The sequence below is a fragment of the Erythranthe guttata genome, chromosome 4, assembly GCF_056151865.1.
Source record: "Erythranthe guttata isolate IM_541 chromosome 4, IM_541, whole genome shotgun sequence".
NCBI classification, from domain to species: Eukaryota; Viridiplantae; Streptophyta; class Magnoliopsida; order Lamiales; family Phrymaceae; genus Erythranthe; species Erythranthe guttata.
In genome coordinates this window covers 12919703-12934981 of record NC_142536.1, presented here as the reverse complement: position 1 = coordinate 12934981, position 15279 = coordinate 12919703, and the positions used below count along the sequence as shown (strand labels likewise).

Here is a 15279-nt window from a genome sequence, read left to right as displayed (position 1 = left end):
GAAATATGATCGGAGGCACCTGAATCAATTATCCAGGACGAATTGAGATATGCAAGCTGTGGAATTATGAGTACCGGTGGCAGTGGAAGTCTCGGGTTGTTTAGCCGCTTTCAATTGAAGATACTCTTGATATTTAATTTCTGAAAAAACGGGTTCAGCCTTCGAAACGTTTGCAAATCTTTTCGAAAATCCATGAAGCGAATAACATGTATCCTGACTGTGGCCCATTGTGGCCCATTCTCTTACAATGTGAACATTGGGGCCAACTACTCTTTCCACCTCATCCTCCACGGAGAACTACTCGTCCTCCACGATTAGAGATCATAGCAGAACTTTCGTTTGAATTGTTCGAGTTGCTTCCATCCTTTGATGAAGGTACCCGAAGAAGTCTCGTAATTAGATTTTCCAACGATGGGACCTCCTGACCAGTTAATATTTGATCTCGTACATGGTCGAAGTCTGAATGGAGGCCACGAAGAATCACACCATATATAGTTTGTCCAATTTTGCTTTTATACTTGCAAGGCGGCTATCAGCTTCCAAGAAGGTCTTTATTCCCTCAACAACAGATTGGGCTTTAGACACATAAGTGATCATGTCATGATCGTATTGTTCAAGACTACTCAATCTCTGCACTGAGTCGTATAACCTTTGAATATCATTTGCAAAAACATTTTGATCATTTTTCCAAAAGGTAAAATAAGTTTTAAAAGATCTAAAGTTGGCCAAGATATTTTATTCAACTGATTGCCATAATAAACCACAAAGTTTGTAATCAATCGTTTCCCAGTTATTACGATTTTCCTCTGGAATTTGGTCAGAAGATTTTTCAAGATGATCATAATGACCCTGCCCGAGAAACCATAACTCAACAGAAGCTGACCAAGCTAAATAATTCTTACCATTTAGCTTTTCATAAAAAATAACAGGACATCCAGATAAGGCAGAGGGGATTGAGACATAAGCAGATGAAGTTCATGTTTTTGCAGACATTATTCTTCCAAAAAACATAAACTGGGAGTGAAATGGCTACTGGGAGGCGCGTGTGGTATCCTCGCTGAACAGAGGTGGCGCTGGCCTGACGTTCCGCTGACTTCTTAGGAATTCTAACCGCAGAAACGTGACGAGGAAGCGCCAACGACGTTGAAGACTTAAGTGGTGATCGAATCCGGTGACTGAAGGTGTCGCGTGAGGTCCACGTGCCGTGGATATTCGCGTGTGTGGCGGCTCGTGACTGATTTTCTGGCAGCCGTGACTGATTTTCTGGTGGCGGCGCTTCGGGTAATGAGTCGCCGGTAGATTTTGGTTGCTCGTATGTGATTGATTTGTGATGGGTAGCATTAGAAAGTGACATATCTTATGGATTAGGGTTTTAAGAGCCCAAGTGTTGGCTTTGATACCATGTTAAGAGTAAAGGGATTTTATTAATCTGACTTAAATTGAGCCTCTGCCATCTAACGATATATATACACAATGATTAGGGATCTTAATTATGCCCAACTACTCATCTAACAACTAACTACTTAATTACTCTTAATTACCTATCTAACAACTACTAATGCCAGCACTAACTACTATTAATTCCAACATTTTGTATGAATTATTTATTTTATTTAGTTTATTCTTGTTAGGGATTAATTGAATGTGTGGTGTGGCGGCGGTATGGTGACGATGGGGAGGCAGATCTAGAGTTTTTTAGTGGATCGGATAGAGGACGGCGCGTGTGGAGAAATTCGCACAGTCTGAAACCCTAATGGACTACGTACATGTTCAGTAGCCGATTAAGCTAATCGACTATGCTCTGATAGTCGATTATAGTTAATCGACTCCAATTTTTAATAAAATATAATTTTTGTATATTTTTTGTTTTAGTAAAATATAGTTGATTTTGTATTTTTTTTGTAGTTGTGATTTGTTATTTTAGTAGTCAGTTCCTTAATCGACTATGTTTCATCATAGTCGATTAATATGCTTCATCGACTCCAATTTTTAATTTTTTTTGGATATTTTGTTTATTGATTCGATTTTTATAAATCAATTATAATGTTTGTATATATTTTTTTTTGTAAAATATAGTTGAGTTTGCATTTTTTGTAGTTGTGATTTGTTATTTTTAGTAGCCGGTTCCTTAATCGACTATGATACATTATAACTGCTTTATACAATTCGAATCAATAACTGATTTTGTAATAAAATATGGACTTAAGCCCATTGATTGCGATCAGATTACAATGGCACGTGTATTGTGCTATAATACAATTATAAATGTTTGTATATTTTTTGTTTTTGTAAAATATAGTTGAATTTGCATTTTTTGTAGTTGTGATTTATTATTTTTAGTAGTCGGTTCCTTAATCGACTATGATACATCATAACTGATTTATACAATTCGAATCAATAATTGTTTTTGTAATAAAATATGGACTTAAGCCCATTGATTGCGATCGGATTACAATACCACGTGTATTGTGCTATAATAGATTAGCACCTTGAAAACTTGCGGACTAAGGAATGGTTAGCATGACACAACAAATAGGCTTGATTATCTGGTGATACGTGTCAAGTCAAATTGGATTTCATCTATAAATAGGTGCTATCAGATGTGACAAATACACAGCAACTTCTTTCCACTCAATTTACTATTCTCTTGTTTTTATATACAAGTATAATAGAATATATTTCTTATATTACAATTCGTATACAGTTGCTTGGTTTATACTCTAATATAATATAGTTTATAGTTTATAACACATTATCAGCACGAGGTTTTCCTCGATAGGGATTTGCTATTTTTGTATTATTCTTTCTGTTTTATGTTACGAAAATCCAGATCCTCAATCTATTGTCGAAAAGACAAACGAGAATGATGAGTGAATACTTCGGTATTTTATACGCTATCATTTCTCAAGGATATGATGGATTCGTGTATATACATATATAGCTCATATACTAGTTGAATTGCTGCTGAAATTTATATTTACAAGTAAATAAAATATAGCTCCGAGCCTAAGCTCGTTGAGACAAGAAAGCCGATTTAGAGGCTAAATCGTTTATATATCTCCGAGTCTAAACTCATTGAGACAAGAAAGTTGATTCAGAGGCTAAATCATAAATATAACTCTGAGCCAGGAAGTCGTTGAGTCAAGACGTGGTAATATCCGTCAAAAGACGATTTAAAAACCAAATATCTGAAAATAACTCCGAGCCTGAAGCTCGTAGAGTCACTAGACGAGGTAAAACCCATCAAGAGCCAACTTAGAGGCTATTAATCACAAGTCCAAATTTAAAGGGTTTTGGGTTATTTTGTACCCACTGCATATAGATCTCTCTTGGAAGCTATGATTCCCAAGATTGAGTTGATTTGAATAAATCTGCATGTACGTATCTCCCTTGGAGGATAAATACTCGAGGTTGAGCTGATTTTGATGCGCGTACATGAAAAACATGGCCAAATATGACTATTGCCTACTCGATAGTGCAACTACACACTCAATCTTCAATAATAAAATATATTTCTCGAGTGTGACTGTGTGCCAGGCACAAGTTAAAATCATAGCAGATACTTCGGAGATAATAAATGGCTCTGGGAACGCAACAATAGTGTTGCCTAATGGTACCACTTTGCATATTGAAAATGCACTGCTATCTGGTAAATAAAAAAAGAATCTACTAAGTTTTCAAGATGTGAGACGCAATGGGTATCATTTAGAGACACTGGTTGAAAATACCGTGGAGTGTCTATGCGTCACAACGTATGTCATGGACAAAAAAATTGTTGAGTTCAAAGCGACAACTTCTGGTCTGTATTGTGTCGAAATTCGAGCTTTCGAATCCTACACCACTATGCCAAAGAAACATGTTAATCCCGATATACATGGGTTATGGCATGATCGTCTGGGTCACCAATGACGGGTGATTTATTTACCGCTAGATTTGAGGATTTCACTTTGATGAGACATTATTTATATCGATTGGTAAGGATATTCAGAATATCCGTGATAATGATAAACAAAAACCAATCGAGAATCTCACTTGGTGTGAGCAACATTTATCTCATCTAGACCCACGTATCTCTGTATATGAAAATGAAATCCATAGAATCATTCATTTACAAAATATTGCAAATATATTTATGATGCATTTAATGATGCCAGCAAAGTCACGAAGTCTTATATTCCAGCTGTGAATGTGCCAGCTAGGGTCGCTATTCCTGAAGAACATGCGAAAATTAATGATGATCCCCCACGACAAAAACGGGGTAGACCTATTGGATCAAAGGACGTTGTTCCTAGAAAAAGAAAGGGGAAAATCGATGAACCCTCGAACCAATTGGTTCTTAGTGAGAATGCCAGGTGAACCTGTTGAGCCTGATATCGAAAAAGCGATATCGAATCCCGGGAATACCGAGAATCCCATAAGTTATTGCAGTGAAATATAGGATATAAATGAGATAATAATCGATAATGTTTTTGCATTCTCCGTTGCACAAGAAATTATTTATGATGATTATAATAATGAACCGCGTTCCAAATGGAATGCCGCCAAATAAATGATTGACCTAAGTGGGATGAAGCAATAAAATCTGAATTGGCATCCCTAGAAAAACGGAAAATATTTGGGCAAATTGTTCAAACTTCGGATAATGTAAAACCGTTGGGTATAAATGGGTATTTGTCCGTAAGAGAAATGAGAAAAATGAAATTGTAAGATATAAAGCCCGCCTTGTTGCTCAAGGTTTCTCCCAGCGACATGGCATTGATTATGGTGAGACGTATTCACCAATGATGGATACGATCACTTTCCATTTTCTCATCAATATGGTCGTCCAAGAAGGAGTGGACCTGCGTCTAATGGACGTTGTAACGGTCTATTTATATGGTTCACTAGATTCCGATATTTATATGAAAATTCCCGATGGATTTAAAATGCAAAACTCTGGCGCTCATCGTGAGCTACACTCAATCAAATTACAGAAATCATTATATTATCTTAAGCAATCTGGTAGCATGTGGTATCATAGATTGAGTGAATACCTTATCAAGAAAGATTATAAAAAAATATCATATTTTCCCATGCATTTTTATTAAAAGATTAACCGGATTTTCTATTATTGCGGTTTTATGTAGATGACATGAACTCATTGGCAATCATGAAGAGCTGACCAATGTTGCTAATATTTAAAGAAAGAGTTTGAGGTCACGGACTTTAGAAAAACCAAACTATATCTTGGTATTGAGTTTGAGCATAAAAATAATGTTATACTTATACACCAATCTGCATACACTAAACGAGTGCTCAAAAAGTTTAGTATGGAAAATTCTAATTCATTGAGCAACCCCTATGGTTGTGTGCAATTTAGATCCTGAAAATGATCCGGTCCGACCTAAAGAATTTGATGAAGAGATACTTGGCCCAAAAGTGTCATATCTCACTGCAATCGGAGCACTAATGTATCTAGCACAATGCACTCTACTGGATATCATTTTTGCGGTAAATGTGCTTGCGCGATACAGTTCTGGGCCTACCCGGAGACACTAGAATGGTGTTAAACATATTTTATGATATCTCCATGGTACTGCATATTTGGGACTATTTTATTCGATAAATAAAACTAACCAACAGTTAGTTGGTTATGCCGATGATAGATCTGATTCCCACAAAGCTTGCTCGCAAACTGGATATTTGTTTTGTTATAATGGTGCAGGTATATCTTGGCGATCTACCAAACAAAAATTGGTGGCCACCTCCTCAAATCAATAATAGTAATAATAATAATAATTTAAAAAAAAAAATGGCTAGTTGGCGGAAAGTGCTGATGAGGTGGCAAAGACATAATTGAAAAAATGAATGGCTAAAATTAAGAGTGGGTTTTTCTCAAATTGTGCAAAATAATTTGAGTAGCTCCCTATTAAAAAAAATATTGAGAATGTTATATCAAAGAACCCCTTAAAAATAAAAGGCAAATGATAATTACATTCAATCTTGTAATGATTTTTTTTTGTATTTGGATCAAAAGTCAAAATTGAAATAACTTTGAATCATGATTATATTTTGAATTAATATATCAAACAAAATATTAGTACGGTTCGCTATATTTAAATACGAATGAATTAAAGATAATCATATTAACGAAATAACATTACTTTGTTGCCCTCAAATCTTATCTATCAAAGGGTTATTTTTGAAAGCACAAAAAATGAAAGAAACCATTAACCACGTTCCTTCTTTATAATTAAGAGAAATTTATAAATAATAATATATAATAAAAATAATAATAATTAATAAGTATGAATATAGATATAATTATAGATGAGTTTTTTGGGTGGATCTAGATATAAATAAGTAGTCCACCTTAGACTTATTTGTAACATAATAAATAGCCCATTAATTAATTGCGATCTTCAACTTTTGCTGTTGGCTTATATAAATTCGATTTGTTTTCAATCGAGAATATTACTAGTCCTAATTATTTAGTTAACAAGGACTTAATGGTAGCAACCAAATATGTATTCAAATGCCAAAAATTGAATTTACATTTTTTTATCGATTATAATATTTCTCAGTCTCGTGGCTTCCCGCCAATCAAATATATCGAATCTAAAATTTGAATAATACCACAGCATCTCAAGTACATTAAAACTCACGAGTAGAGTAGGATGATATATTTTATTTCTACCAAAACATCATAGAGATTAAGTCCGTTTTTATGCTATCAAAATTTCCCCAAAAAAAAAAAAGAAGAAGAAACCAATTTATAAATGTGAAACAATGGCAATCACACAACTACTAGAAATAGCAAAAACATAAAACCTTCAAGTATTGAAAATGAGAAAATAAGATTTTTGTGGGCAGAATTTGGTAAAATTGGGTAAGCATCAGGGGGAGGAAGCTGACATTCGTCACCATTGAAGTAAATTTTCCTAGGGAAAGCCCAACCCTGTTTCAGTGTAAATATATCCTTATCCTTTTTCAACAGTATTTCTGTCTGTACATTTCCATATGGTCCAGCTTCCATTAGTAGGTCATTGTAAAACTTCATTCCATAGAACATTGCAGTATCATCTGCATACAGTAGAACATCGGTAAATTAATACTCGATAAATTAATAACATCGCTTATATAATAATTTATCTCAGACCCGACTAGGTGAAAACGTATTAAATTAGCAGTTCAATAATTTAATATTTCGCTAAATTAATAGAATTTTTCAAGTCGCAATAGTATAAATTTAAAGATGTTTAATTGTATTTAACATGAAAAAATACGTTAGAATCGACAGAAGCTACGGACTATCATACAAAAGCAAGAAGATATCATCAATGAACTAGGAGTGGAAACCGGTAGGATTTTTAGCTAATTTGTTCCAATAATTTTCAATTTTGGAATAAATGTTTTTATTTTTTTAGATTTCAAAATTCTGATTTTCATGTTTTCTAGAAAGTAATCTGGCTTCTAATCTGATTTAGTTTCAAATTTAAAATAATGGTTTTGCCAATTCTAGTTTAGAAGTTTTTGAACTTTGGAATATTTTTGAATATTTGATGTTTGGATTAAGTTAAAGTTATATATGATGTCCGTAAATTCTATGTTTCGATGTAATCATAGTTTTGAAATTGTGATTTTTTATCTTCAAAAAGTACAATATACATAGTATATTATTATGCATCTTATATTAATGTTGAAGATCGAAATAGAATTTCTGAATTCCGCCGATTTTGATGGAGAATTTTATTGCTCGTTATAATTATGATTTTTAAAATAATTAATAGTTGTATTATTTCAAAGAACTTCAGGTCGAAAGTAATATTAGTCCTCTGCTTTAGAGAAAAATCATTTCTTTTTTTAAGTGTTATTTTTTGTAAGATCATTTCAATTTCCACCCATAGAAAGAAAATTGGAACAAAAGAATTGATTAGCACTTACTTATGGATTGGTAAGGGACAAGAGGCTTGTAATCGAAGCTGAAAACTTGGGTGACATTGTTGAGATTAGGGTGTTGGGCGACGAGAGTCCACTGGGTGTAGTTCATTCTGTAATTGAAATTAGTGACCGCAACTTTCACGCGCCAATACTCTTTGTAGTTGATCTTCACATGCCAATGAACGCGTATGGGGCACATATGATGAGTGCATTGCAGGAGTGGTGCGTTGTCCTTTCGTGCGGTGTTGATCCCCACGTTTTTCAGCTTGTTTGAATCGCTCCTGAATTTGATCACAAAAAGATGGTGAATTTGTCACAATTTCTTTATTTGCAACAACCTTCTAAAAATTTTACATTTTTTTTTATACGTAATTTTTTTGGACCAAAGAATTAATCTATATTATTAAAAAAAATGAAGTCACACGAGTCTACAATAGGACATCGATCTACCATCACAAAAACATGAATTTTTTTTATTTTGATTTTTGTATTGAAGGCATCAGCAACCAACTATATAGGTGCACTCGGTGAACATATAGTCTCGTATAATAGCTTGCAAACCATACGAAAGACATAAACCACATTAGACTAACCATGTGTGACCAGCTCCACCTAGCGACCGTTGGCAAGGAAATTCGAATTTAGGTCAAATAACACAGGCTCGCTTATTCCAACGCTAGGTTATCCGTTGCGGCACCAAAAACATTAATTTGAGAGGGAGTTTGGGGATCAAATGTCTAAATTAGGTCCCCTCAATGAATTTTTATTTAATAATACATTGGGTCATATTTTATAAATATAAGTTTTGCCCCAACCCCCAAGATCTTAAAAAACAATTACGTCATATTTTGCAAATCTAGGTTTAATTTTTATAATTTTCATATTTATTATTACATTATACAATATTATGGCTTAAACTTATACTAAATAAAATGAATAAATATTTAAATTGATTTTAGTAAATAATTAAAAAAAATAACGAATTCCTGTGAAAAATAACTTTACCCACCGTTGTATTATTTCTATTAAAAAAAAAAAAAAACACGTCTCTCCTTAAAAAGTCGTCGCCGTGGGCCTAGAGGGTTGAATTAGAAGGATTCAATGCCTAATTTCTCAATTAAATCTAGAGAAGAGCTCAATAATTGATATTTGAATTTAGTTAATCAGTCATAACTTATCATATCGATCGATAAAGGAACCATCGAGTTCTATGTTGTCTATATAGAGAGGTGAATTTGCATTGAAAGAATGGAAGAAGTTGCTAACTCACATGATGCAATCTTTCTTGTTCTGGCAGCCACAAGAGCAAGTTGGGCAAGGCGTGATAGAATTATTGTAGAAAGATGAGAAGGAAACGCAGCACCTTGGATTCTTCGATACCAGGACTTGAGAGTATGTACATGTCACGTTCCACGTCACTGCACAATGTGTATTTCACGCATATATGAGTGAAAATCGGAATGGAACTTTCGAATTTCTCCATTCGTATTTTAAAGTTTTGGATTTTCGAGCAATATTTTTCCCAAGCTTCAATTTCTAGATTTTTCGAAAACTTATTGTATTATATGCATCTTATACAAACAATGGAAATCGAAGTCAGATTTCTATAATTATACCAATTGTGATCCGAAAAATTTCGAATTTTTTTATTTGATTTTAAAAATTCTAATACGCGAATTTTCTATATAAAAAAAAAATCGGATCGTAATTGAAATTATCTTCTTCCCGAAAATATTAAAAATCTTGAAAATTTTAATTTTGATTCGATCGGTCCTATTTCGACCCCTAATTAAACATACTCCCTCTTTCCCATTTTATTTGTCTTTCTAGAGATTTTTTTTTTCATTTTAAAATAATTGTCACTTTAGGATTCCAATGAAGTATTTATTGTGTTTTCTCAACTATACCCTTATTACAATTAAGACAATTAATGGTTTAACATTTAATAAAAGTGGTTTTTTTAGTCATTTTATTATTTTTCTAGAAATCATGCACATTTATTAGTTTTCTTAATATCGTGTGAATTAGCCTAAAAAGACAATCAAACACAATATGAAGCTCTATTGCGTTTATTGTAGGGTCTCTTGTTTTACTTTACCAACACAAGCAACATATTGGCAAACAATGGTGAAATAAAACACGAGATGCAACCATAAATGCACTAGAAAATATCAAATATATAATTAAAACATGCTCACTTAAAGCTTGTGTTTTCCGTCTCCGATCGGGAGTGAGGTACACGGTGGAAGGCACAATCTTGGCAGGACCACAAGTGTAGCCCGGCCCGGGACCGAGTAGGGTGAAATTGGTTGGAAGTTTGACCGTCTTGTTCGTAGTTCCGGCAAGACCAACGCTGACTTGGAAAGAGGAAACCGCTGAGGAGGGGTCTTGGCCCCAAGAGGCCACGACCCCACCTTTGCAGCAGTTGGCGATCTGCTGATTGTACGGTACACCGGGAAGCAGATCAACCACCGTCGGATTTTTCTTGCAACAATGCGGCACGTTTCCTTTGAATTTGGAACAATCTCCTTGCTCTGTAGTTTGTGCCCCTACCATTGACCAAATCACTTCCTTCTTAGCCCAACCCCACGACAGGGTCCAACCGGGGCTCATGATGTGCCGATACATTTGAAAATTGTTCATTGTCACAAGAGCCTTATTTTGTCAAGAAACAACATAATTAGTGATAAAAGTATTCTCGAAGAAAACACGAGTTCGGGGCGAAAATTTGGATATTTCTATCTCTAAACACTATACATACACATTTTATGATAATTAATTAGCTCACCACATATCCATCTGGTGTCCAAGATATTACATCCCATTTGATTGTGATGTTCCCAAATGGATCCAATGGGTCGTAAGACTCTAAAAAAATTCAAGAAATCGATAAAATTACGATCAATCAAATAAGATATCAAGAAACTCAAAAACAAGCATATATAATATGTTTAAACAATATTAGAAAACAAGATAGTTAATTACCAGCTTGAGAAATCATCATCAATAATATGACCGCAGCCCATATGGTGAAACTCAATGTGGAAAAGGATAAAAACATTCCCGGTTTTCGACTCATGATTTTGACTGCACCGTTGATTCGTCCGATCCCAATTAATTAATTGGCTCAAATTTGCAAATAATTTGGGTGAATTATATAAGAATAGCTTGCTTGTTAATATAATTTTGTAATAGTCTTCACACCTAATGGTAGTTGGAACTTCATTTGCTTTTCTAATCATTGTGTCTTAACATCTCTTATTCGAAATGGGACATTTGAACTCAACAAGATAATTAGTCAATGTCCATGGTGCTATATCACTATTTGCATTGTAATTAGATGCAAAGATTGCTTCATTTATCCTCAAAAGAACATTTGACAAGGATATACATTAAATAAAATTTTGCATTGATGTAGAGAATGTTCAAATTCTAATGTAATGGAATATTTTCAATGTATAATGTAATGTAATGGAATATTCTAGTACATATATACAATTGCACAATGTAAATCACAAAATTATGGGTCGAAATTGGAACTGAATTTTCTATTTATTGTGATTTTTATCACAAATTTTCAATTTTGGAATCATAATTTTCTTTTATTTACAAATTATCGAGATCTTTTATTTATTTATTTATTTATTAGAATTGAAAAAATATATATAAATCATTTTGAAGTTCAGATTTTTATTTCAATTTTAATTTCAAAAGAAGAATCCAAACAAATGTGAAAAATTACATTTATAAATAATACATGGACAAGTTAGAGAAAAATCAACACATCACTTATCATATTGGTCTTAAGTTCCCAATCATAATATTTTCAAGTGTCACTATCCCCTTTATATATTTTCTTAGGATTCACTCTCTACCTATTTAAAATGCCAACATACCCTTTATTTTAATTATTCTTTACTTTGATTTCTCTCATTGAATTCATCAATGTCTCGACTCGTGATATATTCCGACAAGAGGCACATAGTTTATAAAACGGCGGTTCCTTACTAATTTTGGGGATTATTTATTTCTTAGTCAATTATACCAGATATCAACCAGCCACCTAGACTTGTGTATAAAGTGCAGAATTTCAAAAAAAAAAAAAAAAAAAAAAACTCCCTTAGATCGACAGCTCGTGAGAAAAGAGTACGATAATATTATACGAACCAAAATTTGAGTGCCAAATCACAGCTATAGAAAGCTTATCGTAACCAAATTTTAATTCACCCTAGGCCACTTCAAGAAAAATTCTGCCTACTACTGATACAGCTCACTTCAACAAATAGCAGCAACTAGCACAACCCTCTATTTCGAAAATCGAAACTGGAAATGTCCACTTTATTCCATTGTGTATTATGAGAGGTATAATGTATTATAATCTCTATTTCAGGATGAGCTAGATTATTACATACGGACTATTCAGCCCGTTTGCTATTGACTATAATTTTAAGTTTGATGCTACGAATTTCATTCGGTGACCAAATCATAATTACACACGCATCATTCCTATTCTTTTATCTAGCTCGTTGTACATGTCGAGAAAAACTTCCCCAATAAGAGTTAACCAGGGAAATCAAGTAAGCAAGGACTTGGTGCGGTTCCATAAGCGTAAGCAAGAAAAGTATCTGGAATGGTTAGAAGTACAATATATGAATATAAACAGGGAACATGGCTCGATTTTTAACGCATAAACCAGAAAACTATAAACAAACGGACGTAACACTAAAGGGCAAACACATGGAGGGGAAAATTTGTTGCTCTGTGCAAACTAGTAGAAATGGTTTTGAGGGTGTTTTCCAAGCTATAATATAATAAATACAGTCATAATCATGATTTTCATGGACTATAGTTGGCTATACGCATTAATATTCCCAAATCAAAGAATAAAATGGTAATATTCGTTTTCAGCAGAAAATGATCCATGAGAAAAATAAATCAAAAAGACTTGAATTGACAAGTACAAGGTCACAATACAATCTGATTCAAATGCATTGAACCAAATTAAATGAATCTTCGGGATTCATTTACTTTTTGTCATTGGAGGAGAGAGCAATAGATACATAGCAAGATTAAAAAAGAAGGATGTAAATATGCTAGATAATTAATTAGTTAGATATTTTTACAGCCACTTCACGTTTTTATTGAGGACACAGAACAATCTTTTCGTTTATGTTCCTTTTCATGGATTAGAAAATGAAATTGAAACTACATATCCCTGAAAACCCTAAATCAACTAGTTCTACTCCATTCTTTATATTCTCTTTCATTTTTCTTTTTTCTTGTCTTTTTTACCTCTGCCCCTCACCACCATGGCCAAGGCACTACAACCCCCCTTCTTTAAATCAACTAGTTCTACTCCATTCTTTATATTCTTTATATCACGAGTCGAGACATTGATGACAACATGCACACAGTGTGCTCTGAGCTGTGTGGAGAGCCGTTGCTTTCTTACTATAAATGGGCAGACACACACTCTAAGTTGGCAAGCATTATCAGTACTCTAGTCTAGCTTAGTTACTGTAGAGATAAGATAGAGTTCTTGTTTCTTTGTCCCAAGTTTATCTTTCTTTCTTGAAGATTGTAAACCCTATTTTGCATTATGAATGAATACAATCTTTCAACTGAATTTTGAGTCTTAAATTCGAGAGTTAATTATATTTTTTAGAGTGATTCGTGACATTTGGTATCTAGAGCAGTCTTTCCTGGATCTACCTCTCATTCATGATAACGAGGCGCCATGTGAGAACTGGATCAAGTGATAACACTATAACAGAGACAAAGGTTTTTGTGGATGAGCAGATGGCTTTCAACATGAAAATTCAAGGAGATCTGGCAGGATTGAGAGAGGAAATGGAGAGAAATAGGCTTGAGAACAGCCAGATGATGGAGGATATACAGAGGTTAATGAATGAAGTGGTCAAATCTATGAATGGGAGAAAGGGAAAAGAACCTATGCACCATGGTAATACCTCAGAAAATCCAGCTAGGAATCCAGAAAATGTTTCACCAGGATTTCACCAAATGCCACAGCAAGGAGGTAACATCAACATTCCTTTGAGAAACACTGATATTAGGAATGTTAAAGTGGACTTTCCAAGGTTGATGGCCAGTTTCTTAGAACATGGCTAAGAAGATGCCACATGTATTTTAGGATAAACCCTATGACTGGGGAGGAGAAGGTGCATCTGGCATCTATGAACTTGTAAGGTAAGGTGGAAGATTGGTTCTCTGACTACATAGAAGGCATGGAATACGTAGGATGGGAAGCATTTTAAAACATGGTTCTGAAGAGATTCATAGAGGAGGAAGGGGTTAGTTTGGTGGCAGAATTTAACAAATTGCATCAAGAGACCAATGTGGAGGAGTACAGGTTGAAGTTTGAGCAGCTCAAGGCTTTCATGGTGAGGAAACACACATCCTCACCAGAAAGCTATTATGTGGAGTGCTTTGTAGAATGATTGAAATGAGAGCTTAGAAATATGGTTAAGATGATGATGCCACAGACCCTTGCTTATGCCATCATCCAAGCCAAACTAAAAGAGAATATAGTGGATCAACTTAAGATAGATATCAGAAGCTCAGTGAGGATTGCAACCAACAATCAAAGGATTCCAAGGTTGCCTCAACCAGAACAACCTTTGAGAATTCAATATCCTGAGAAAGGAGCAATGTTGCCAAAGAGATTGAATAAACAGGAACTGGATGAAAGAAAGAGGAGAGGACTTTGCTACAATTGTGGTGAAAAATTCACACCTGGACACAAGTGTAAGAAGTTCTTCTACATTTAGTATGAAGCAGATCCAGATGAAGGGTTACAAGGGGAGGATGAACCATTGAAGGAAGTGGTTGAGGAGATTATGCAAATATCATTCCAAGCCATAACTGGGCAATCAACTCACACTACACTTAAGGTAGTTGGCAAATGCAAAAGGAAGTTAATCACTATTCTATTGGATACAGGAGCATCTCACAGCTTCTTGGACCCCAAATATGCCATCCAATTGAATTGTGAGAGAATATTTACGAGGAAGATGAAGGTAAAAGTTGCTGGCAAGAAACAAGTGGAATGTGATTCCATCTGCCCCAATCTGCAGTGGTAAATAGGGAGCTACAACTTCTGCGTAGGAGTCACCTTACTAGAACTGGGAAGATGTGATCTAGTTTTAGGAGTGGACTTCATGAAGAAGTTCGGGCCAATATCATTTGATCACAATGAGAATTGTATCACACTAAGCTAAGAAGGGAAGGAGATCAAACTGCAAGGAGTGACCACAACACCACAATTCAATATGATCAATGGAGAGGAACTGGATGGAATGTTATAGAATCAAGAGGTGGACATGGGGTGTTTTTTCATCT

The 15279-nt window shown here is 34.4% G+C and overlaps 1 protein-coding gene and 1 pseudogene across 1 annotated transcript; both read right to left on the bottom strand.

Moving 5' to 3' along the window:
* Positions 1-238: 238 nt before the first annotated feature.
* Positions 239-1354, bottom strand: LOC148771159 (uncharacterized; annotated as a pseudogene).
* Positions 1355-6738: 5384 nt separating this feature from the next.
* Positions 6739-11092, bottom strand: LOC105973573 (COBRA-like protein 4). Its single transcript, XM_088816885.1, has 6 exons — positions 10906-11092; positions 10709-10788; positions 10119-10575; positions 9191-9338; positions 7924-8201; positions 6739-7062 (listed from the first exon to the last, which is right to left on the bottom strand). The coding sequence occupies exons 1-6, from the start codon at positions 10997-10999 to the stop codon at positions 6776-6778; spliced, it is 1344 nt and encodes a 447-aa protein (XP_088673011.1). The 5' UTR covers positions 11000-11092; the 3' UTR covers positions 6739-6775.
* Between the last annotated feature and the right edge of the window lie 4187 nt (positions 11093-15279).

Bases quoted from the DNA above. Each gene is read 5' to 3' on its own strand.
- LOC105973573 (XM_088816885.1), bottom strand. From the start codon at position 10,999: ATGAGTCGAAAACCGGGAATGTTTTTATCCTTTTCCACATTGAGTTTC. The intron at 10,789-10,905 runs GTAATTAACTAT...GAATTTTTTTAG, and splicing joins GATGATGATTTCTCAAGCTG to AGTCTTACGACCCATTGGAT. The intron at 8,202-9,190 runs GTGAGTTAGCAA...GATCAAATTCAG, and splicing joins AACAAGAAAGATTGCATCAT to GAGCGATTCAAACAAGCTGA.